The following is a 26,311-nucleotide window of genomic DNA, read 5'->3' as shown; positions in this document are numbered from 1 at the left end:
GAGTTGGGGGCAGGCTGAGGCAGCTGTTGCACCTGCGGAGGGAGGCAGGGAGGAGGCACATGCCCCATGCCCCACACCCACTCCTGCACCCCAACCCCGTCCCAGACCAGAGCCCACATCCAGCACCCAAACTCTCTCCCAGAGCCCGTACCCCTCCTGCACCCAAACTCCTTCCCAGAGCCTGCACCCAAACCCCCTGCCCCAGCACAGAGCCTGCACCTAGCACCCAAGCACCGTCCCAGAGCCTGCATTCCAACTTCCTCCTAGAGCCTGCATCCCAAACCCCCTCTCACACCCAAACTCCCTCCCAGAGCCTTAGGCAGGTGTTGGGGGTGGGCAGGACCTGGACCCGGACCTGTTCTGGACACCACCAAAAATTCTACAAACCTACCGCCCCTGCGTATGCAGGCATATTGTTTTGTATATGTAGATTGCAGGACTGGAACCTATTAAACGTTTGGAAATTCAGGCAGACCATTTTGGTCAAAAGGTTAGCAGTAAAGGCCACTGAAAACAAAACCATATGGATTTAAGGAGACATCTAGGCATTTTTCTGGAAAGAGAGGGGGGATACTGGGGGGAACAGAAACAGTGACAAAATATGGAGATGGCACAAAGAGAGATTTTAAAGCTAAGTGGTATTTTCCTGCCCAGTGCTGCCTTGTGTTTTCACTACATACATTCAACTGGTTCTAGATCTATATGCATGCTTCTTTCTAAGAAACAAATACTTCTTAAAATACTCTCTCTAAAAAATTCCATTGCCACCTGATACCAAAATGCCTTGGCAAGTTAGGGCTGGTCTACACTGGGAACCTACATTGACATAGCCACGTCTCAAAGGGGTTTGAAAAATCCATACCCCTGAGACACATAGCTAGGCTGACCTAGCCCCAGTGTACAGCGTCAACCTAGCTACCGCCTCTTGGGGAGGTGGATTAATTACAGTGATGATAGAACCCCCTCTCATAGGCATAGATAGTATTTTTGCACTACCGAGGTGCAGCTGCAGGCACGGCAGTTGTGTTGCTGTAGCATTTTAAGTGTATTTAGTTTTATTTTACAAGGTATCAAATGTGATAACAAGTAGCAACAGATTCTCTTCAGCAAATGAAAATGTGAGGTTTTAGACAATTCCATTTTGTCCTTTTTCAAAATAAATACTTTAACCTGTTTCAGGTACTGACAACGACATCTCTGGGCCACATCATTCCCCCAGGAACGGTGCACAGAGGGGCCCTTCTGTTTGCACTTGGAAAAGGGAACTCAGCCACTTTCTGCTAGTCCAGGGATTTAGGCCAAAGGAGAAGGCAAATTCTGTGGGGAGTGGGTGGGACAGGACTGCCGTGGGAGGAGGGGTGGAATCCCACTCACTCAAAGGTGAGATCTTCCTTTACACCGTCAGCTGCAGAGTCCTGAGGCCACTCTTACTCTTTCCTCATCTTTTCAGACTCTAATTACATCACATTTAAAATAATTGCCATTATTGATTTATTTTATCAACCAGCCTACCTGAAGGAATAATGAAAGACTCTAAAGTGGCATTTCCTCTTTTACAAATGTAGCCAAGTTTCTGATCACATTCCCGGTTTTCCCATTTAGCACCTTTTCCAGGATTCAAAGCTGCACAGATTTTCCCAGGCTCTGGGGCAGGACTTCCTTTGATGAGAAATAGATACAAAACCAGAGAACTTTCATATAAGCACATCACTATCTAAAGAAAACATTTTTGTGGCCCTTACTGTGTAATTTTTTGTCATTTCATTCCCATACTGTTTTACCAACATGAATCCGCAGGGGTCAGACTAAAAAACACACATGTGGAATCATTTCCCCATCATGCCAACAACTTTTTCTCGTCTGCTTTGATCAGCAATGAAATAATTAGCAATGCAGACATTTAGATAATAATTAGAATTCAGAGTAAACAGTTGATTGAGATGAATGGGGTTGTTCACACCTCTCAGAGCTATTCTTCCAGGGTGTCTACACACTCCAATTATTAACCAGTTTAGATTCTGAAGATTTTCTTTACAACTGCAAGGGTTAGGCGCTTGTTTTTTTCCTTTTCAAAAGAAGAATGCATAGACTCTGGAGCACAAGAGGCAGTCTACCAGGCCCAGGAAAAGGACCAGTTCAATGAGATGCAGTGGACTGGCCAAGTCCATGGTTTGACTTTCACATTAAAGACTTGGTAGGTAATTAATTAGCTGACTGCAAAAACTGATGACAATCTGAAAAGTTGCTTGCCAGCTTGTCCAAACAAATGACAATAACAGGATATTTGTGCTAGAAGCTGACAAGGAACTTCCAGGAAGGGGAGGGGGCGGGGGGGACCCTATAGGAGAAAAGTAGTAAACTACTGTATAATGATTAAATCACTACAGTAAATTAGAAGTTTTCCTGAATCCGCTTTAATATTATTACACTAATCCTGTTTTTCTCTTCAGCCTTTGAACACCAAAGGTATAGGATCTACACAAGTAGATACGAATATAATTCATATATCACAGCAAAGCAATACTTTTTAATGTGCGAGAATGCTCAACTGAAATTGTTTTATGTTATTGCTGCTATTTTATTATCACAGTAATTACTTTATTAGTAGTATTTTCATTTATATGATGCACATTCCCCTAGGATGTGGGTGTCATTATCAGAAATAAAAAATAAAATAAAAATCAGCAAGTTGATTTAATAAATGAGAAAATTCAGCTGAAAACTGGTTCTTACCCTGCATATTCCTGTGAATGGCACAGGCTAGCTCCATGTGTTGGCATCTTACCACATAAGTCTGAGTTTTTTTCATTATGTAATTTTATTTTATTTTGGCCAGGCTGCTACTGATCCTACAAACACATATAGTGGATGTAAGTCTTACGACCCTGAGCAGTCCCCTTCGCTGGTACACCTCCATCTCAAGCAATGAAAGCCTTCCACCAACCTATGTGGGGCTGGCATGTAGATTCTTTCTGTGGTGCACTCAGTACATTGCACCCTGTGTAGCCCCTGTACTAGATATAACTAGCAGGGAGGTTCTTGCACCGGCTGGTAGTATTTATTCCTTTCTCCACTATTGTACATATCTGACCTCCTGCATAACACATGCTATAGAATTTCACCCAGTGAACTTAATATTTTTGTGCTGCTTAAAATAAAGTGATTCATATCCTATTGATTCGTGTATTTAACTGCACTGGAACATATTTATGCTTAAAAAAGAAAGTCCTATGGTCATGGAAATGTCCCAAATATTTTAAAAAGAAGGGCAAATGTACAAGTAACATCATCTCTAACAAGAACACAGTTCAAAGTTTTCTATGAAGAACCAGCAGTTTGCTAATTATATCTAAGGCAAGAAATAAGATATGACATATGGGAAATTTAGATGCAATGTGAACAAAATATAAATACCATAGAGCTTTCAAACATTTTTCTGGGTTTAGAAGCTATGATTTCTGGTTTTTATTTTTGAATTATTAAGTGCAGAATTCTGTTCTTGAGAAACACGAGATGAGTTCTGTTGTATGTCCTCATTCATCTCCTTTTAACACAAGTTAAACAAGTTCCATGTACATAGGAAGAGTAGAATACTGGAGCTGAAATCCACTACATTGATCTAAGAGCAAAATTTTGCCTCTAAAATTGATTACCAGACCTATTTATACTTACCTGGAACCCAGTTTAAGTATCTGAAAGGGCTACCACCACTCCATTGCCATCCACTGTTGAAATTCAAACTGTTAAGACCAAACCAGAGAGAAGAACTCAAAGTCCTAGTTAATCCTAGATAACCAAGAGAAAGACAGAAAAGATCACCATGGGGGTGCAAAACAATGGCAGATGCTATTCCAGTCTACTGGGTAGTGGCTGCAGAGGGGCTCTGTTGCAGCTTCAAGCCACCCTGTCTCTTGAGGACTTGAACACCATCCACTCTCATTCATCACTTAGCACCCTGCACAAAGCATGAGTACTCAGAATTTGTACAGATTAAGTGAGTTTTATTTCAAATTATTTGGCAGTATGGGAAGTTTAAGCAGTGGAGACACTTACAGTTCATTTTAGTAGTAAAGGTATTACTGGTTCCAGCAGTATGCCCAATTTTAAGTACCGGGAATTTTGCGAGAATGAGTAATGCATCTAAAACTGAATGACCTTTTTAAGTGTGCCTACTAGAAACACATGCACAAGAAGATAAGACTAACCACTTTACTCTTGACACTATAAAATGCAAAATTTATGTTAATATTCCATTAGGGTTGCATGGTTTAAATCACAATAGGTCAGAAATGCAAAAGTGAATATTCCACCACCAAATATTAACTCATCCACTTGCACAACCTGCATCATTGAAAAACAGTAATAAATTACTATAAATATTTAAAGAGCTTAAAATGTACAAGATATTGTAGCATGCAAAAATACTATTCATATTTTATCAAGAGACATTAAAAATAATCCCTGTGTCTTTTTCTTTTAGTTAGACTTGCACCTTCTTCTGTTTCACCTGCTTTCAAGTCTACAAACATTTTCCTGCTACTAATCAAGTCAGTATCACCATAATCAATTTCCAGATTATGGTCACAATCCTGGAAACACTTATACACATAAGTAACTTCCAGTACAAGTAGTCCCATTGAAGTCAATGGGACTACTCACATGTGTAAGCATTAGCAAGTTTAGAGCCTATTATTCTATAGTTTACCTCTTACTCTGAGGCTTTGGAAGGTTACTTGACTGATTACTGAATGTCAAATTTTAGCATAGGGCTTCATTGGTCTCAGAAAAAACATTGCACTGATATGGGTCACTTATTTCTGCTTTACTAACAGTATAGGATCATGGTGATAGAATATCTAGAACAAAATGCCTTTGATGCTCTCAATCATGCAATTTAAATATGTGCTAGATCAGCAGTTCTCAAACTGTGGGTCGGGACCCCAAAATGGGTAGCGACCCTGTTCTAATGGGGTTGCCAGGGTTGGCATTAGACTTGCTGGGGCCTGAGGCTGAAGCCAATGCCCGAGCTCCACAGCCTAGGGCTGAAGCTCAGGTTACAAGCCCCCAACCCTGGGCTGAAGCCCTTGGACTTCGACTTTGGCCCCCCGACCCAGGGCAGCAGGGTTTGGGTGGGCTCAGGCTTTGTTCCCTCCTCCTGGGGTTGGGTAGTCATTTTTGTTGTCAGAAGAGGGTTGCAGAGCAATTAAGTTTGAGAACCCCTGTGCTAGATGGTACGATGCAAGACTATTCATATTCTCAACTAAGAGGGGGTAGCCATGTTAGTCTGCATCCACGACCACAACAGGGAGTCCGGTGGCACCTTAAAGACTAAAAGATTTATTTGGACATAAGCTTTTGTGGATAAAAAACATTTGGGCTTGAACAGGGACTGGTAGTGGCTGGCTCACTTCAAAAGCAGCTTTGCCTCTCCTGGAACTGACACCTCATCAATTATTGGAAGTGGACTACATCCACCCTGATCGAATTGGCCCTGTCATCACTGGTTCTCCACTTGTGAGGTAACTCCCTTCTCTTCATGTGTCAGTATAATAATGCCTGCTTCTGTAATTTTCACTCCATGCATCTGAAGAAGTGGGTTTTTTATCAACATAAGCTTATGCCCAAATAAATCTGTTAGTCTTTAAAGTGCCACCGGATTCCCTGTTGTTTTTGTTCATATTCTGGTAATCTAAAAGAAATCTGACGAGGTTCAATAAATCAAGAACTTAATGTGTCAGGAAACCATGGAGGTCCTACCTATGCCATGATTTCTGTGTTCGACAGGATTTTTAACTCAAAAATAAAAACTTAACGGAAAATATGCTATAAATATTATTAGATACAGTTATTAGAAAAAATAATCCTTTTTCTAAGCTTAAAAAATGGAAGACACTTACAGCCCAGGCAAGTTTGTCATCTGGCTATTGTACCATGCTCAGAATATTTTCTTACTTACCTCACAGTATGATGAGGATGAATTAACATGCATAAAGTACTTTAAAGATATAATGTGCGATATAAGTGTAATAGTTAAAAGTACAGAATAAAAAAAAACTGCTGCATTTGCAGTAGTAATAATTTTATTAGTCTACCTGCCAGGTATGTTTGCTCATGCAACTCTGTGATACTTAATAATTCTGCATTCTGTTGCTGACAGCTTTTCCTTGCCTGGTGCCACATTAGGGCTGATTGGGAGTTTATCTGGTAGTAGACTCCTGTCAATGGATCTGTATACCACAGTGTGTCAATGCCTTTAACTGTAGAGATAAGATAGGTATGTTATTGTTGGTTTCTATGAGTGACCCAAATGAAACATCGAATAAATTATGGAGACTAAGTGTACAAACACCACTGTTGTAGTACTGGGCAGATCTAAAATGATCTGAGGATCACAGGTGTATTAATATATATAGTCCATAGCTAAGCCAGGACAGTAGAATTGACTGAACTACTCATTACATATAATAGGCCAGACTCTTAGCCAATTACTCAGGCAGTGTAAAGCCCCTGTCTAGGCTTGAACATGACCAGCTAAAAACATGCTGAGGAGTTAGCTTGCATCTACATGAGGGAAAAGGTTGGGCTTAGGTAGGGCTTAACCAGAACGGGTTAGCAAAGTGAGAATCAACTCAACCACTTTTCCAAGTCAAGACAAAGCCTCTGGATGACGAGACAGAACAGAGCCTAATGGCCTACATCACCTAACTTCTTCTAATTTTCTCACTCTGAATCTTCTTTTCAGTAATAAAATATGAGCCTTAGACTGTGCTAAAATTCTTCCTCAAAGAGTTGAAACTTGTATGTTTGCTGATCATGGGAAAAGAGCTGAAATTCCTGCAGCATAAATCAGAGGCTCTCCATTTGTAAGCTGTGAAACAGTTGAGAGAAAGGGGTCTTTTCCTTTTCCTATCTCAGAAGAGCTCAGAAAACTTTAGTGTGCGAATCAGAGAAAAGTATTACAATAAACAACACTCAAGACAAAGGAGAGTATATGTTAAGTGTCAGTAGGTCAGTAGCCAGTTCCACTTTTTCCTGAATTGGAGCTGGTAGCCTGCAGATAATACAAAATGCTTCATTTCAAATTAGCCTGACACACTAGAAACAAAAATATATGTTGCAATATACATTTTCCTGGAAATTGACAAATTTTAATATCAGTATCTAAAACAAGACCGTGTCCAAGATGTTTTATGAATACAGGAAAGAATAATCTTTTTAGTATAATATGTTCTTTTTAAAGAAGCACCCTGAACTGGGGCACAGCGAGTATTGACTTGAGGTAACAGGGAGAAAATTAAATCATACCGGATGTTACTACTTATTTTTTTCCAAAAAATATGTTTGACCCGATAAGAAGTGTTTTTAAAAAAATTTAGGTGCATTAATATGCTCTGGCCTGTTGGCAGCTACTTTTCTACAAGACAATTACTACAGGGGGATAGGAAAGAAAATGCATTTGAAAATCAAAGGAATTTTTTTTTTATGGTTAAAATCTTCCAAAAGCTCTTGTCTTGCAGAGCTTAGGAGCGTCACAGAACCAAAACTTCAGTTCTGAACCCTGGGACTGAGGGAAGCTGCCCAGGCTTCAATGCCATTGTTACTCAAGCTAGATTTTATCTAGTTAAACCTGAACAGGCTACAGTGACACCTCCCAATTGTAGATATATCCTTAGAACAACTCAATTACAAGGTTTCCAGCCTCCACAGGACTGAATCTCAAAAGCCTTCTCAGCAATCTTTTAGAATTGGAGCTACCCAGAGTACCAGAACTTCAGAAAGAAGGGGAAGATTACGATTTCTGGGAATGATGCAGATTTAATGTTTAACCTAATTTAATTACACATGCGTGTACAACACATTTTTCTTAAGGTGCCACTTAATAAACAAACACAACTCTGCTGCATACATTCAGCGGGCAATTTTCAAACACCTCTAATTCACTGAAACCTGGCCATTTCCTCCAGAGCAAGTCCATGCAGTACTTGTCTTTGAGGGCCTCAGAGATATATTACCAAAAAAGTCATAAGGTCACATTTTCCTTATCCTCAAAAATACTCAATTTAAAAAAAAAAAAAAAAAAAAAACCTTTGGGCAGAGACCAAGCATGGAAAATTTCAGCCCTAAAGACCCTGTTTCCAAAAGTTATTAGTGAGCACAAATATTTATTGTTATAGTTAGAGCTCTGATGGAAGCTAATGCAACATGAACTTTTACAGGTCAGAACAAGCACCCCACAATTATATAGTAGATATAACATCAAGGGATGTTAACATTTCGTTGCATCTTAGCGATGAGCAGACCAGTCTCAAGATAAACCCTTTATTAGGAACAGAAAATATGTACAGAAATCAGGTCACAAACTTTCTGCTGCTCTGTGTAGCTACTTTCTTTGTTTCTGCTCTGAGCAGGAACAGTGTCATGGGAAACCAAAGACTGCATTTAGAGAGTACAGGAAGCGTGTCCTCTCTACTTTTCCTGGAGGACTTATCAATAGCACAAACTGTCACCACAAGATTGCAAGTTCAACTCCAGCCCGTATCAGTAATAGTAGTAACATTTTTACCATCTACCAGCAGCTCAGTGGTCTACGGAGAGGAAGCCAGTGGTCTCAGTCCACTTCCCAGTATACAGATGCTACCACTCTCAAAACAAGCTCGACAACTGACACTTTTGTTAGCATGCTTAATAGAGTCACACCATGGGCAGCATCATTACAAGAGGAAATCGAGAGACAATTCTGCTACACAGCCAATAAATTTGGCTTATATCTATATCTCTCCCATAGTCAGGAAGGAACCCAGCTATTTTTATATATGGACTCCACATATGTGGCTAAACACAGTGCTGTCTCAGGTAGAAAAGAAAACAAAAAAATGTCTGAAGTGTCCCAAAATCTGCCTTCTGCTTATCTCCTAGCTCTCTTCCGTTGAAGTGCTCTTCCCCTTCCTCTCGCTGACAGAATCCAAGACTCAGATAAATTTATCAGGTCCCTCTGACTGTTTATAAATGTTAGGTCATCCACATGAATGAAAAGAAACAATAGGATATGACTTGAGTGGCCAGTTATACAGCACAAGTTTCAAATCACAAATACACTTGCAATGAACTGTTCATGAGCAATCCATAGGCTAAACATCTGTTTGCAGTAAACAGCTGAACAACTGCCAACAGTGAAAAATTCTGTAATAGTGGTAGGTATTTCACAGACAATTTGTGAGTGGATCCAGAGATATCCAATTTCACAGAATTAATTGCTTATGGTTAATTGTTCAGCCAGCTCCACTCATGACCTTACACTATATAACAAGACTCCTTCCCAAGCCCCATTGCCTGAGGTGCTCTCTGGCTCTCCCACATAATGTCTCATCTAACCTCAATTGTAAGTTCCTTGGGGCAGGGATTGTGTCTTATTTATCTGTAAAATGTCTGTCTCTCTCTCTCTCTCTCTCTCACACACACACACAAATAGCAACAAGCTTGCCTCGTTCCCGCCTGTTCTGTGAACAAAGTTGTCGTCTCCATTGCTGTCAAGCCAGCATCTTTTTTATGAGCACTAAATTTACATGGAAAAAACGTAATAGTTTAGTTGCTTGCACTGAATACATTCAATTTATATAGCTGCTCAGGGCAGTTTAATACAGAGTAATAGCCCTTTCTTATTTGAGTACATTGTCCCATGATTAAAAAGCTCTGTTGTGATACTATTATTCTTTAGCTTTTAGATATAACTAAGCCTGCCATGAATACCACCTTTTTTGATACCCAAGAACATCAATTTACAGTCCACTATGGCTTTGGGGCATTTTAGAAAAAATCTGTCAAGACTTGCAAGAAAGCCTATTTTGGATGAAAAAAAATCAAATCAATTGTTTTGTTACAAAGGAGTTAATACAGTTCAAAAAAGTTGTTAGGCCAGAGCATTCCCACCCATAGGATTGAAATAGGCTCAGATGTAAATCCTAGATGCAAACACTATGCAATAACATGGTGAGTTCAAAACTGGATCTGAATATGAATTCTGCAGCTCAGGCCTGTCTTTAATTAAAATGTACCACACAAATAAACATCGTATTTAATTCTAGTACTGAAGAACCAGGAAGCAAACATGAAGGCAATCAACATAATGCAGTTCTTTGCAAAAACAATCATCTGAATGAATTTTCGCGAATTATGTCAAAGAACCAAATACCGTTTTAACAATTTCAAGATGCTGCCTCATCTGTTTTATTTAGAGCATCCTAGACCAGAGGTGGGCAAACTACGGCCCGCAGGACCGTCCTGCCTGGACCCTGAGCTCCCAGACAGGGAGACTAGACCCCGGCCCCTCCCACACTGTCCCTCCTCCCTTCAGCCACATGGCTTCTGCCGCCCACCTCTCAGGCTTTCCAATAAGCCTGTCCTGCTGCTCTGAGCAGCATGGTAAGGGGGCGGGGGTGGGGGGTTAGATAAGGGGCAGGAGGTCCTGGGGGGGAGTCAGGGGGCGGTTGGATGGGTCGGAAGTTTGGGGCGGGGGCAGTCAGGAAACAGGGAGCGGGGGGGGTGTTGGATGGGGGGTGGGGTCCCAAGGGGTCTGGGGGTCCCTTGGGGGGGGACAGGGAGCAGGGGGGGTTGGATTGGGGTGGGGTCCTGGGGGGGCAGTTAGGGATGGGGGTCCCGGGAGGGGGCGGTCAGGGGACAAGGAGTGGGGTAAGGGGTTGGATGGGTCGGGGGGCCTGTCAGGGGACGGGGGTGTGGATAGGGGTCAGAGCAGTCAGGGGACAGGGAGAAGGGAGGGTTGGATAGGGGGTGGGGTCCTGGGTGGGCAGTTAGGGGCAGGGGTCCTGGGAGGAGGCGGTCAGGGGACAAGGAGCCGGGGGGGGGGGTTGGATGGGTTGGGGGTTCTGAGGGGGATGGGAAGTGGGAAGGGGCGGATAGGGGATGGGGGCCAGGCTGTTTGCAGAGGCACAGCCTTCCCTACGCAGCCCTCCATACTGTTTCGCAAACCCGATGTGGCCCTCGGGCCAAAAAGTTTGCCCACCCCTGTCCTAGGCAATTAACACATAAAGTGAGTCCTGTTTAGTGTGACGTCTTTATGGGATTAACGTTTGCAATGTTATTGGTACTGAATTTAAGAGAGCTGCTACTGACATGGAGGAAAGAAAGAATTTCAAATATTATTTCTTCTGAAAGGCAACGTGAGGAAATTATGCAAGGCAGACAAGAATTGGCACTGTGTGCTTTAAAGAATGAAGGCATGGTTACCTATAACTGCTGTGGTTTTCTCAAAGAGTCTTAGCTTTATTATGGTAACACTGTCATGATGCTACAAATGAGGCTGAGATGAGGCTTTCGTTCTAAACCCCTACATCCTAACCTGTCTGAAATGATTCTAGTTGTATTCTGTCATCAAGGCAGAATAAACACAGCCCACAGTTTTCCCAGCACCACAAAGTGGTGTTTCTCTTGGCTCTGGCTACAGTCAGCTGACGTGATACTGATAGAACACAACAAGGAAAAAGGGCCCTCAGCACTGGGCCAAAAAAGGAAGAGCACCCTCACAGTGGAAAGAAGGCAGGCCAGAGGAGCAAGGGCTCCGTAAATCTAGCTGATTTCACGAGTGGGAGTAGCTTGTACCTAGTGATCTTTCAGGGTCTCTCAAGTTTATAAAGGCCTTCTAAAGACTTGGGACCTTTTGGACAAGTCCTGTAGAAATTACCAAGTTTGAAATCCGTAGTGTTCAATAACAACTAAATAGGGATCTATGGAAATTCCTCCAGAATCCTGTAAAGCATATCATCCCTCTAAAGGGTTTTTGAATCATCCTATAGAAATCTATAGAAGATATAATGTTCCTCACTTGGTTATCTCTCCAAATGATCCACTTCTGAAATCTAGCTTGGCAATTTGGAATTATTTTTTTAAAATGTACTCACTTATTCATTACTTGTTTTTATCATAGTTAAAAATGAAAGGGCATTTCCTTTTCAACTCCTCTTTTCAGCGACTCTTTTGAAACAATTACCAATTAACATTTGAGGTAATAAAAATGAGAAATTTTCTCAGCACAGAGGTGAGCTCTTTAAATGTTTGAAGAAGCTTCAGCCTTTTTTTAAAAAAAGACAGTCATTCAATGTAAGTGCATTGCGATGATTAAATAAATACATTTTATCTTGTACTTTTTATTTTAAATAAAAAACTAAGGTTTTTAACTTGCACTAAAGTCAGGAAATTTAGAGTGAAGCTTCCTTATTTTAACTGTGACTATACATTGCAGTTGGCTTTTTCCTTACAGGATCACAAAACACCAGGCAATCTGACATATTATTGTATTTGAGTAGTAATAGACTTCAGTATAATACACTGAATAGAAGTTTTCTTCAAAACTGTGTGCACCATTTTATGTTTAAATTGCATCTTTGTCTACAACATAGGGTCACATTTTCAACAAGACAACACCCTAGCTTCTAGTTCTACTGCACAAAATTATGCAGATACCTTTTTCATAGATTCATAGATATTTAGGTCAGAAGGGACCATTATGATCATCTAGTCTGACCTCCTGCACAACACAGGCCACAGAATTTCACCCACTTTTTGCATGCTTGAGTACAGGATCTGTTTTTAATTGCCCTATTACATGAGCAAATCTGATAACTACAGGCTCAAATACATGCTTTCATAATTTTGCATGGGTGCAGTTGGAGGCTGTACTTTTTACAACTGGGTCCTAGCTACATATATGTAGTATTTAATAAGCTTCCCTAGAAAGAACATCAAGGCCGTGAAAAACGTACAAAATTCAAATTTTTTATTGTACAGTAAAGAGATGAAAATGAGGGACACATCGGCACTATTAGTTTGCTAAATAATATGCGATGTCAGAAAGTCTTAAAAAACATACAAAACTTACATTTCAGCGGACAAAATCCATATTTTTTGTCTGCATCAAAGTTGTCAGTTGTCCCACACCAGAGCCAGCCATCTGACCTGCCAGCATCTGTACACTCAGCATACCATTTTCTATCAAACTTGAATGGGAATACGCAGGGTGCTCCATTGGCATTTCCTAGCAAGGTAAACATACCTAAGGAGATCGAATAATAAAAAAAATATGAAATATGGAACCTATGTCTGCCCAAGTTTGTGGTTATAATATGGTAGACAGAACATCGTGCCACAGGATGTAATCCGTGCAAGCAATGCGTTGCCAATAATACCACATTCTATTTCCTTATTCTCAAACTTCCTGTCTCCTTTTCTATGATGAAATTCAGTTCAACGAGTTCTCAGTGTCAGTAAAAAACTAAAAATTTTCATTGAACAGAATTAACCAAGAATTCCTATCTTAAAATTTCAGAGTACAGTATTAATAAGTATACAAAAACTCAGTAGGGCTGAGGTATTACTACCGGTTAAGAATATCATTACTGTACTTCTGTAACACAAAGTACATTTGTTCTATGAACCAATTCAGTTATTGACTACAGTAGTTGGGGAGAATACATGTAATGATAAATTGGAAGGGCCTATACATAACAATGGCCCAAATTCTGTTATCCTTAGATAAAATTCCCATTCATTTCTAAAGGAGTTTTGCCTGGTAAGGACTGCAGGATTTGGCTTACTAAACTAAATGAACAACATAGGGCTGGTGGGTGTGTGATTTGCACGCAGCCCTGTGTTGGGGGAGGTACAGAGCAGCATTATCCATGGGGGAGTACTGGGAGAGACTGTTTCTCAGGAAGTATAATCTGTCCCAGAGCATCCTGGTATACACTTGAGATACCAATGGTCAAGTGCACAGGGATGGTGGGGCCATGACCCCAGCTCCTTCCTGCCTGCTTTCAAGCAACATGCTCCCTTGGGCTTTAATTCTGCCCCTGGGCTAGGGAGTGCTACTGTGATTAGCCAGCCCTGGGACAAACTGTGAAAGGGCAGCTAATCTTACATGCCTCCTTCCTGTGTGTTCATCTGAAATTGATCAGAGTCTGACCCATAATCATTCATGTGTTAAAAAAAATCCTAAAGAAGCAGCCACAATTATTTTATATATTTATATCAACAAAACATTGTACAATTAAATTCATTAAAATAGCCAGTTTATTTACATATTCCACAAATGTCCGCTCTGGGAACTGCCTCAAGTAATGAGCCAGTAATTTTCAGTGTCCGGTAGCTAAACAGATGAACAGTTACACAAACTCCAAGATAAACACAGTATATGTCTATATTTATTCCCAAAGAGGGAATGCCTACATAACAGTGATTGAGTTTGCATTCTCAGAGTTTCTGTACACGCTCCTACACACGTACAAACAACAGCAGCATTAAATACTATATTTGTAAAGTTATATTCTTGTCTTGTGTAATTAGTGCTACTATTTGGCAGAATTGCTTTTTAGAACGTGAGTTCACCAATAGAGCCCTATTCTGTAATAAATGACCCATCTCAAAACTCCAGTTGATTTCATTGGGAGTTCTGCTCACTGAACAGTTACAAGACTAAGAAAATTAATAGGCATCAAAATGCTCTAATAAGTACACTAAGAAATTAGTTCAGAATGAAGAGATTAATTTTCAGAACATTACCTTCATAGAATCGGGAGCACAAATCATCTGTGGTTCCATAGATCTTCCACTTACTCCATAGTCCTGATCCCTTGTAGAGCATAATATTCTTTTCCTGTTTGTTGCCATAGTTGAAAAATAAATCTTCACCTTGGATTGCAAAAAGGGTCTCATTTCTGCATTCCCATTTTTGGAGTTCACTTGCCTTATCACACGGATACAAAGTGATTGGAACCCAGTCTTTCTTTGACGGCACTCCTAAGCATAACTTCAGTGCTACGCTCATCAGCTGGTGATCAGAGACCCACCTGAATTTTTGAGACTCATTGTCCTGGTTGCAATTCGCAGTTGTAACTGAACTAGAACTCAGAACTTGTACACAGCGCTTGTGGTCTTCATTATATATTAAAAACAGTTTGGTATCTGTAAAACAAAAAAAACCACAACAATAATATTGCATGGGGATGATTTTAGGTAGACGTAAAGGTTTTTTGACTCAAGCAAGGGCCTTTTGATGCTTGACTTTGGGTTAAGACCTATCTACTGTTCAGTTAAACTAGGAATGATTCTCTACTGCCCTGCTCCTTAAGTAATCATTTCCCCTATTCAACGTGTGCGCAAAATGCTACTAATTCTGATTTTAAACATTTTGCCTATGTGTAAATAACAATATAAAAGGTGGAAGGCAGTGGAGAGTCAGACCCTGAGACCTAAATCAGCAGTCAAACTGGAAGGGCAGGAAAAAAAAGAAAAAAAAAAAAAAAGCTGTGACCACAGGAGTCATTAAAAGCAATTCACCATGCACCATAGATTGTGCAGCTCTTCAAAATATGATTGTGCGCAATCTCTGGGCTCCCTGAGATTGCTCCCATTCAGTGGGGTTTGAAAGTACTCATGGACTCCTTGGCCCTGGCTTCCCCTTAGAATCATAGAATATCAGGGTTGGAAGGGACCTCAGGAGGTCATCTAGTCCAAAGCCCTGCTCAAAGCAGGACCAATCCCCAACTAAATCATCCCAGCCAGGGCTTTCTCAAGCCTGACCTTAAAAATATCTAAGGAAGGAGATTCCACCACCTCCCTAGGTAACGCATTCCAGTGTTTCACCACCCTCCTAGTGAAAAAGTTTTTCCTAATATCCAACCTAAACCTCCCCCACTGCAACTTGAGACCATTACTCCTTGTTCTGTCATCAGCTACCACTGAGAACAGTCTAGATCCATCCTCTTTGGAACCCCCTTTCAGGTAGTTGAAAGCAGCTATCAAATCCCCCCTCAGGGGTGGGGGGGGAGTCTGATGCTCTGACAATCTATGCTAAGGTCCCTGGGCTTCCTTCTTTAATGGGAGTGGTTGTACCTGCCAAATATCAGCCACTCATGGTGCCCAAATGATATATCACTCAAGTAAATTGTGCAGATCTGTGATCCCCACACCCTCCTTTCCCACATGCTTTCACACGGAATGAAATAGCTAACAGTGTTTTAACTAAGATAGCGTTTTAACTATCACCACAGAGTACTGTCATTAACACCTCCTGAACTATTGTTCCAGAATTTCTTACAATTTAAAAAAAAATGGCTGGAAATTGGTGAAAAAATGTTAACTTCACAGTTTTCTGGGTAATATCACTCTTCTGTTTTTCTTCAACGTTCAAAAAAATCCCTTATATTCTGAAACATAGATACAATTTTTCATTTTCAACCCATTGTAGCTCAAAAAGTAGTTAAAGGACTTCTATTTGCGTTGAATGATGATAACTAGCTAGCTAGAAAGCCAGTCATGTGTACGTGGTGGGCATGAGATTGACAGCAGCAGCACTCGACTTGTTGTGTACTTCTGACCTGTTCCTGAAGGAGAGATGGCCGCTTGGTAACCTGGGCCATGCAGGTAACTGAGCTGCTACCACTCTTCCAGAGTGGGCCTGAAGGTGGAAAAAGAGGAGGAAACAGTGTGAGGAGATGGCACCCTCGCCTCCTGCCCCTCTTCTACTTCTGAGCTGGCTCCCTGCTCCAGAAGGAGAGATGGCAGTTACCAGATAGGGAGCTGGGTCCAGCGAGTTCCAGCACTTCCAAAATTTGGGTGAAGATTGGTTAAAATAACAAATAACGGCTTTTGTAAAACCTGGGAAATTTTCAGTAGAAAGCAGTAAAAACAGAAAACAAAGGGCCTTATGCATAGGTTCACAGTCAGTTCGCATTTTCAAGGTTTCCTCCACAACCATAACAGTTAGAGATTTCCTTCTCCTTTCCTCTCCCACCCCGTGCTTTACGTTACATCTAAATCTATCATGGAGATCCGTAGACTACATCCAGCTGGGCAGATCTGGCCCACAGCTCAAGAGTTTGTCACCCGTGATCCATTTAACATGAATTTTAAAATTGGTATTGCCCTGTTTAACAGTTCAGTCTGATGGTTAATGACATAATTCAAAGCTGGTACAGTACTTAAAATGCCCTTTCAGATATGCAGTAAGAAAGACTCATTATTTTTTATGGCTTAAGGCATTCAGAATAATTGGTAATTATTGAATAAAATAATTGTAAATAAAATTAATTACATAAGTTGCGAATACTTTGGGGGGTGCCAGGTTAGCTCCAAAATATATTGTATTGTATTTTTTGTTGAGACTCCAAGGTGTAAGTAATTATACTCTTCGGAGGAAGGATAACCCGGAGATGAATAACCTGCTGTTTCAATAAAAAGCTGACCTGGACTTATCTCATCCATTCTTTGGTTTCCTTCTCTTGTCCTCTGGCTTCCAACTCATTAGGAAGCCGCATAAAACTGATGAGCACTGGAGACAAACTGCTGCCTTTTGCCAATTCGTTATACTTGCAGACAATACAAGGAAATGTATAAGTATCATCACTAGTGATACATTTTTTTATTATGCTTTTGTACTAGCAGTCAACCCAAAGTACTGTAAACTGGTATATGCAATGTTTACAATTGAAACACCCCTTTTCTTTTCCTGAATCCTTATTTGAAGTCACTAGTCATTCCTCTGGAATGGTGTTTGAAACATGAAGGGACATATGAATCTTTAGCACATCTGTCACGTAAATATCTTGCAATGCCGGCTACAACAGTGCCATGTGAACGCCTGTTCTCACTTTCAGGGGACATTGTAAACAAGAAGTGGGCAGCATTATCTCCTGCAAATTGTAACCAAACTTGTACGTCTGAGCGACTGGCTAAAGTAGGATTGAGTGAACATGCAGGCTCTAAAATTTTACATTGTTTTATTTTTGAATGCAGGTTTTTTGGTACATAATTCCACATTTGTAAGTTCAACTTTCATGATAAAGAGATTGCACTTTAGTACTTGTATTAGGTGAACTGAAAAATACTATTTCTTTTGTTTTTTTTACAGTGCAAATACTTGTAATCAAAATAAATATAAAGTGAGCACCGTACACTTTGTATTCTGTGTTGTAATTGAAATCAATATATTTGAAAATGTAGAAAACATCCAAAAATATTTAAATAAATGATATTCTATTATTGTTTAACAGTGTGATTAATCGTGATTAATTTTTTTAATCTACTATTTAAATAAGGCTGTACTATAGTAGTTCTCAAACTGGACAGGCCCAAGCAGCCAGTGGGTCAGTGAAGACTTTGTAGGGGAGTTAAGGGAGTGGATGCAACTTGCCTAGATTTTCAATGTTAAAGATTGTAATAGGAAGAGAGCCTAAGACATAAGCCTTTGTATCAGAGGCCTGATATGAGGCAGGACCTGCTCACAGAATCTGGCAAGAACAGATATTGCAGAAATACACATTCCTAAGGAGTGCTAGTAACAGAGTACTCATGCAAACACATCCCGATATCAAGTGGTACCAAAACATCCCAGTATCAAGGATGGTATAAAAACATTCCCCAAGGATAACAGGAACACAAGGACCCCTCCTAAAAGATAAGGTCAGAATGACAGTACACAATAGAGATGTTTTGATCGAACCAACATGTATGAGGTGATGGGTGATAACTAGCCATGTCAGGGGGCAGTAACTAACTTGTTTTTATCAGGGTATAAAGATGTATCTCAGAGGGAATATCTTTGTCTGGCCTAGCGAGGAACGGAAAGTCACACCGTTCACTGAGCTGGTCCATTGTTACTGGCTTACATGTATTAGTGGTCAGGTAGAGTCTGCAGAATACTAGTACCGTGCTTTGTCGACAATAAACCTGGCTGGGTGCCTTCATCCCTTAACAGATTGTGTGGTCATTGGGCGGTTCGCTCAAGGTCTGCCATGCCAGCTGTCTGCGCAGGGCTGGGCCAGCACACAGGGGGAACAAACATATGCAGCCAAACATCTATCAGCATCTAACCACAAATTTACACAAAACTGTGATCATTCACAGAGTAGTGGGAGGCTTACACAAAATAGGGTTCCTCAGCTTTTGAAAGTTGGAGGACCTCTGGTACTCTGTTGTTACCTCTGCATCCCCTTTGTGCATGTGTTTTGAGTTGTGCTGCTAATAAACCTGCCAGATATTTATAGAAATAGGTTTAAAAAAACAAAAACAGCACCAAACTCCACCCCCCCAATCCAGCTGCTGAAAAATATCCAGCCAGCTAAGTAAGAGATCACCACATATCCCTACAACACATTATTTAGGCACGAATCCCCTCTGTGGTGTGATTCAGGGATTAGTCTAGATTCTACCACTGGACAAAGTCAGATAAGCAACTTGGGGCACTTAGAGCCCGATTCTGACCTTTTTGATCCAGTATAAATCAGCAGTAACACCACAGACTTCAGTAAAGTTACACCAGTATAAAACCAGTGTAACGGATATCAGAATTAGGCCCACAGCGTTTAGTGTCACATCCCACAGAGGTCACAGATCTAGTCAAAGTGGCGGCTTGTTAGTGGAAATCAGAATTGTGCTTTGCTGGTGAGAGGCTCCGACAGACACGTAGCTGCTTGGTCTATCTGAAGCCATTCAAATTCTTAGCTTGGCACAGACTGGAAAAGAAGGGACTCTGCTTCTGTACCACTGAGAGAATGGGATAGAAAGAACAACTCTAGCGGTAGGATGATAAAGGAAACATTTCAGCCAATGCATAGGGTGTGAGAGAGGAGCTTCTTCAGTGAAGAACAGGTCAGAGAACAGAGGAAATAGGTGCCTTGAAGTTGTGACTCTATCTGCTGGGCTAAAAGTTACAAGATACTAGGCTCAAACCTCTCAGAAATCCAGAAATCAGAAATCCATTTCCTCCTTGGTCCCTCAGTGCTGTGGGGAAAGGTAAGGGAGTGCAGCTAGAGCTCCAAGAGAGAAAGGAGAAGGGGGGCAGATGGTCAAGAGGGAGAACAGAAGAAGCAGCTGAGGGAGGAGCTTGTAGAGACAGCAGAACTTGGGGGGGGGGCGAGATAATGGAGAAGGGCATAGAAGAGGGGTCTCCAGAACTCCAAAATAAGATCTTGTTTTATTGCTTTAGAAGTAGCAAAGCAGTGGCAGCAGAGCTGTGTACATGACTTGCAACTCATGGCTCCTCTGAATAGGAAGCGGCATATTATACAGTCCACACTCTGACAGGGTCACAACTGCTTCTAACTGTTCCCCCAGAAGGAGCCTTTTCAAGAGTCTCTGTCTCTGCCCCTCCCCCCAGCTCTGCTCCCGCTCATCACTGCTGTGCGTGTAAATCCTCCCCTTCACCTGACAGAGGATTCCACAGATCACAGCGAGAGGGGCAAACATTTCCACCACATTAGTTTAAAATGTGTACATCAAGGCTGATAACAAATAGAGAATGATCAGACTCTGCAACACAAAGTGTGTCTTAAAGCATGAGAACAGATGCACTTTCACACCAACATCCACAGTCACAGCACAGACAGAGCAGAGACTTACCAAGCAGCTGAAAGGCACTCTGAATGAGAGAGAGAAAAACCAGGAGCAGGGAGAGAGTCATCACAAATGTTTGATTATTTTCTTCCCCACCACAAAAATAAAAGGTGAAGAACTGTAATCAGTTTCTATCATGAGGATATTTCTGAAGCGAGCCAGGTAGCAGGTCCTCAGCACTTGTGAAGGGCTGATGGATCAGGGGAAATCTCTGTGCTCTAAATGATAAGGAAATATCCTGTCACATGGGGTGTTTTGAAATAACAGGAATTCACAGTTCAAACTTTGCTTTCCTAAGCTAATTTCTCTGCTGAGGGAAGAGTCTCCAACAGAAAGGCAGGTGATAAAGTGATGACAGATGAGGGCAGTTTTTCAGGGACTTTGTTAGTGATTTTCCAAGGAAATCAGCCCTCAAAAGAGGACACTGGTGAGCATGAAGTGTCCAACCAGTAGTGAAAGAGCAGATTTTCCCCCCTGCCTTCACAGCTAAACCTTAAACTTCAAATACATACTCACTATGCTGACTTGTAATCTCGTTACTCCTGAATATAGAAATGGTTGTAATATGGGATTTTTAGACATTAGAGCATCAAATATCTCTTCCTTTCCTTTAATAGTATATATATAGACTTGGAGTGTGAAAAGATTTTCTTCTAAATTGCATGTTTCCTTGTAGCACAGGAGGATTATAACACAGCTGAAAATTGAAACGTTTAAAAAAAAAAATTGAGAGGTTCACTCAGCAAAAGTGAAGAGTGTGTACCACAGCATTTATGGGGTGATACTGAAGCATAAATAGGCAGGACATTGGGAAGCAGTAGGGAGGGGAATGTAGAGATGGTACAAAAGGCTCTGGGGTGTCTACACTCCCCTTGTCCCAGCAATTCTCTTAGCAACCCTGATAAAAGTTGACATTTCTTTGCTTTGTTGGGGGCAATAGCCAGTAGCATCTAGCTAATGAAGGGATTTAAGAGGAAAGTGAGGGACAAAAGGAAAAAAACAAAACACATTTGGAAAAGAAAAGAGGTAATTCAAAATGGAATGCCATTTTGGGAGAGAATAAATAGGCGTTGGAGCAGGGGGACAGGATCCTGAGTTTCCTACAGGCTGGATTAGTGCTCTAACCACCAGACCAGAGAGTCATTCTCTGCTTGTTCTCTCTCTGACCCAATGACTAATTATTTATCCAAAGTGGAACAGCTTCAACAGGAGAGATTGGGGGTATCAGAATATCCCATAGTTCAGTGGCTGGGGCACTCATCTGAGACTTGGGAGATTCTTGTTCAAATTCCTTCTTCCTGCTCAGGGGGAGGGTGGACCCGAACCAGTGAGTACTCTAAGCATTGGGCTGGAAGTTAAAAAGAAAGTCCTCTACTGCCTGCTTCTTACAAGATACACTTTAGGTGCCTGGCCCCAACAGAGGGTTCCCAGCTGAGAATCCCTGGTACAAATAGTTGCCTCCTCCAGACTGAATTTAGGCATCAAATTCCCTCAGAGGGCCAGGGCTTGGGAAACATCTCTGCCCTTGGCATCTCCCATTGGCTGTCTTAAGCAGGAAGCTGGCTTTTGAGTATCTCAGTCTTAGGCACCTATCTCCTGTCTCCCTTGATTCATTGTATAAGAAGCTGGAGCACCAAACTCAGGCTCTGTGAATTCCAGTGATTTCCTAGGCACCTAAAAGTTAGGGGTTATGTGACGCTGAGTATCACACCACCTACGTCCCTTGATGAATCTAGCCCTAACCGTCTACAAGTCGGCAATATTAATTTTCAAGATACAACGTAGATTACATTGTGCTTGAATGAAATGACATTCAGTATATGAATGTGCAGGCTTTTGGTATGTCAATTGACTGATTTATGCAGTGGCATTACATGTTTAAATACTGGCCACCATAGCATGATCTTACAGACTGTATTAAAATAGTTGCTGATTATTGTTGTTTTTGTAAAGCACTTGTCAGAATGCTAACTACTGAGGGCCTGATCCTCTTTTCCTTGTGTCCCCTTATGAAGTTAACAGGAATTTTCAGTGTTCAAGGAGCGCACCTATTCTTTTGAACATTTCAGCAAAGCCTCCTGACCTCTCCTTGATAAATCAAAGGAAGACATATTTTTCTCTTTTTATATCTGTGACTATTTCTAGAGTTAACAGAAATTTTAATCTGACTAATGCATCACAGTTTAAAAAACACCCACAAGCTTGCTTGCCGGGTGGGTGGGTTTTTGTAAACTCAGCCAGGCTCAGTGATCTGCAAGGAATTCAGGCAACATCACTGGAAGAGAGCTTAGCTGTGCCTGTAGAACACAGCCTGCATTGGGGAGAGGGGAGAGCCCCAGCTCTGTGCGGGAGGACTGGGAAGCAGACTTCCCCAGCGCACACAGGGTGAACAGCACACTGTAGACCCCTACAAGCTGGTCTCACTGTATGCACTGGAATGGAGGAGGGAAGCAAAAAGATGATCTCCTCCCTGTTCCCTTGAGGGCACTACAGGGGGATAATAGAGGGGCCACCCCGTGCTTCCTAGAACACAGAGAGTGAACTCCTGGCTCCATCAACGTCAATGACAACATTCTCAGGATATTTTTACACAGCAAAGAAAAACCCAGGGCTTGCCCATGCCAGCTGACTCAGCCTTGCAGGACTTGGGGCTGTTTCATTGCAGCTAGATTTCTTGGCATGGGCTGCAGCCCAAGCCTGGGCACCCTCCCATGCCGCAGGGTCCTAAAACCGGGCTCCAGCCTGAGCCCAGATGTCTACACAGCAGTGAAACAGCCCCGAAGCCCCAGCCCCAGGAGCCCCAATCGGCTGGCATGGGGCAACTGTGGGTGTCTGGCTGCTGTGTAGACATAGACTCTGACTTCAGTGGGGCCAGGATTTCACTCAGGGACTTTAATTATGCTTGGCCCTTATACAGGCCATGCAAGGAGGATGAGGCGAGGCCTCCTTGTGATCTCACTCACATTTATGCACCCACAAAATGATCAGGCACACTTTGGCCCAGAGAGAGAGAGAAACGAGTGTGAAAGAGATAGGCAGGAGGTCATTCTAGGCATCTTAAGCAGGGGTACTAACTCTCACCATAAAGAAATCTGACAATACTCCCTTCCTGAAAAGCAGGTATTTCTGGCCATCTGGCAAGGCATATTTTTACTGACAATAGTCAAATACACATAGTTGAAAATCCAGATTATAGTGTATATTAATTGTCAGTTGGGAAACTGCATCTTGAAGAACTATTTGGATTTGTACAGTTTCCCTTTCTGGCTACGCACTAGGCATCAGTTATTTATTGTGCACTGAATGCCCATCGTGGGCTCAACACTGTACAGAGATACAGGAAGATGCAGTACTCACTTGTGAGTTAGAGCACATTAAAGGAGTCCCGGCTGCACTAGCTCACTACCCGTCCACACTGGCAAGGCACGTAGAGCACTCTGACTCCGCAGCTAGAGCGCTCCTGGTACTCCACCTCGGTGAGTGGAATAACGTTTGATGCACCCCCGCTGGAGCGCCATGGCGCCAGTGTGGATGTCCTGGTCTGTTAGTGTGCTCTGATCGGCCTCCAGAAGTGTCCCACTATGCCTGTGCTAGCCACTCTGGTCATCAATTTGAACTCTACTGCTCTGCCCTCAGGTGACCAACCGTCAGACCCGCCCTTTAAATTCTCTGGGAATTTTGAAAATCCCCTTCCTGTTTGCTCAGCCAGGTGTGGAGTGCTCTCAGCGAATCTTTCCAGGTGACCACGCCTCCAAGCGCCAGGCGATCCCCAGTATGGAGCAATGGCGAGGTGCTGGACCTCATCAGTGTTTGGGGGGAGGAAGCTGTCCAGTCCCAGCTGTGCTCCAGCCATAAGAATTACGATACTTCGGGCAGATATCAAGGGACATGATGGAAAGGGGCCATGACCAGGATGCACTGCAATGCAGGGTTAAAGTGAAGGAGCTGCGGAATGCCTGCCGCAAAGCCCGCGAGGCAAACACCCGCTCCAGTGCTGCCCCTGAGACCTGCCATTTTTACAAAGAGCTGGATGCGATACTTGGAGGCAACCCCACCTCCACTCCGTGTACCACCATGGACACTTCAGAGCCCAGTTCAACAAGGCGGGAGGAGGAGCAGCAAGGCGGGAGCGAGGGTGCTGAGGTGGAGGAAGATACCCCGGAATCCCTAGATGCATGCAGCCAGGAGCTGTTCTCAAGCCAGGAGGAAGGTAGCCAGTCATGGCTGCCAGTGCTTGGGGAAGGACAAACACCAGAGGAGGTTCCCAGTAAGCGGCTTTTATTTTGGGAAGGAAGCTATTCAGTGCGGGCTCTTGGGGTGAGGAGGGTAAGGGCTGCATGCATGCCTAGATGCAGAGTAGGGCATTGATGTGCTCTCTCACATCGCGGTAATCGGCCTCAGTGATCTCTTCAAAGGCCTCATCCAGAACTTGGGCAATGAGCTTGCGCAGGTTTCTCGGGAGAGCCACTGTGGTCCTTGTCCCAGTTAGGCTAATTTGCCCACGCCACTGTGCTGCGAGGGGCGGGGGACCATTGCTGCACACAGGCAAGCTGCATATGGGCCAGGGCAGAAGCTGCATTGCAGTAGAAGATCCTCCCTTGCTTCCCAGGTCACCCTCAGCAGCGAGATATCTTCCAGGATGAACTCCTGTGGAAAATGTGGGGACAGTGTTCAGTATAGGGGCCCCCTGCCACTGTTGGCTCTCCCCAAGGCACAGAAACCCAGAGGATAATACACCCGTGAAACAATCAGTCACGCTTGACCCTGTGCTTACTCACCATTTTGGGGCTCCCATGAGTTATGTGCGCTCACTTTGGGATGGGCAAATTATGCTATTGTGTAGACTGTGCTTGCCCTTAAGTACGGCAGAATCATTGCTCTGTCTGGTGTGAACAATGCTGCCTCTGTTAAGTGTTGCATTTTGCCTTTACAGATGCAACCTTGAGATCTCAGCCGTCCGTGTTATCACCGACCGAAAGACTCCAAAGAATCAGAAAGAGGCCACGTAGAAGCAAGGAAAACATGTTGCATGAAGTAATGCAGCATTCAAGTAATGAAAATCAAAAAGTGCAGGAGTGGTGGGACAGTGCAAGTAGGATCCACCAGCAGAACGAGGACTGCCAGCACAAAAGCATGGTGCTCCGGCAGCAAAGCACGGATCGGCTGGTAAGCATAACGGAGAACCAAGCGGACTCGATCCAAGTGCTTGTAGCCATGCAGTGGAGCACTATCGTGCCCGATCCCCCCCCTCCAATTCTTGTCCCAAAACTCTTTCCCTTGTGCCCCCCTGTCACCTCCAACCCACTTTCCCCAACATTCAGGTTCTTACCACCACCAGCTGCCTCCAACACCTGTAGCTTCACCATCCAGCCCTGAAAACTACAACCCTTACCCACTGCACTCAACCCCCATCACCATGCAGGATAGCCATCCTGAAGTGCAGCACGCATTGCACAGCACTCCAGACAGGAAGGCTCAGTATGATAACAGACATATGCAAATCTGTGATTGTACTGTTCTCCATCCCACTCCCTTGCCCTTTCTGTTTCCCAAGAAGTTGTGTTTCTTTTCAATAAATGAATTTTCTTTCCAATAAATGGATTTTTTGGCTTTGAAAACATTCTTTATTACTGCATAAAATAAAAGATACCTTAGCCCAGGAAAGAAACAGGCACTGCAAGTCAGGGTACAGAACGCGGATATAACCACGGGGATACTGTCATCAGCCAGATCCAGCTTCCCATACAGAGAGCACCAGCGACCCTTTAAATGGCTAAAAGCACACTCCACAGTCATTCTGCACTGGCTCAGCCTGTTGTTGAACCGCTCCTTGCTGCTGTTAAGGCTCCCTGTGTAGGGTTTCATGAGCCACAGCATTAAAGGATAAGCGAAGTCTCCAAGGATCACAATG

General features: G+C 42.7%; 1 protein-coding gene and 1 long non-coding RNA gene across 2 annotated transcripts in view; one reads left to right on the top strand and one right to left on the bottom strand.

Moving 5' to 3' along the window:
• The window catches only part of LOC102933096 (macrophage mannose receptor 1), an 87,084-nt gene extending 65,683 nt beyond the window's left edge, over nucleotides 1-21,401 (bottom strand). Inside the window, exons 1-6 of the mRNA XM_007058456.4 lie at nucleotides 20,407-21,401; nucleotides 14,569-14,970; nucleotides 12,890-13,063; nucleotides 6,093-6,257; nucleotides 3,673-3,786; nucleotides 1,513-1,659 (exon numbers count right to left, since the gene is read on the bottom strand). Coding sequence (XP_007058518.2) covers nucleotides 1,513-1,659; nucleotides 3,673-3,786; nucleotides 6,093-6,257; nucleotides 12,890-13,063; nucleotides 14,569-14,970; nucleotides 20,407-20,467 — 1,063 coding nt within the window. The 5' untranslated portion in view covers nucleotides 20,468-21,401. The remainder of the gene's footprint in view (nucleotides 1-1,512; nucleotides 1,660-3,672; nucleotides 3,787-6,092; nucleotides 6,258-12,889; nucleotides 13,064-14,568; nucleotides 14,971-20,406) is intronic.
• On the top strand, nucleotides 8,403-25,575 carry LOC122464745. Its single transcript, XR_006289064.1, has 3 exons — nucleotides 8,403-8,413; nucleotides 9,510-9,514; nucleotides 25,399-25,575. It is a non-coding gene; the product is annotated as an uncharacterized LOC122464745 (long non-coding RNA).
• The last annotated feature ends 736 nt before the right edge of the window (nucleotides 25,576-26,311 follow it).

The sequence above is a fragment of the Chelonia mydas genome, chromosome 2, assembly GCF_015237465.2.
Source record: "Chelonia mydas isolate rCheMyd1 chromosome 2, rCheMyd1.pri.v2, whole genome shotgun sequence".
Taxonomy (NCBI): domain Eukaryota; kingdom Metazoa; phylum Chordata; order Testudines; family Cheloniidae; genus Chelonia; species Chelonia mydas.
This window is presented reverse-complemented; position numbering and strand designations above follow the sequence as displayed.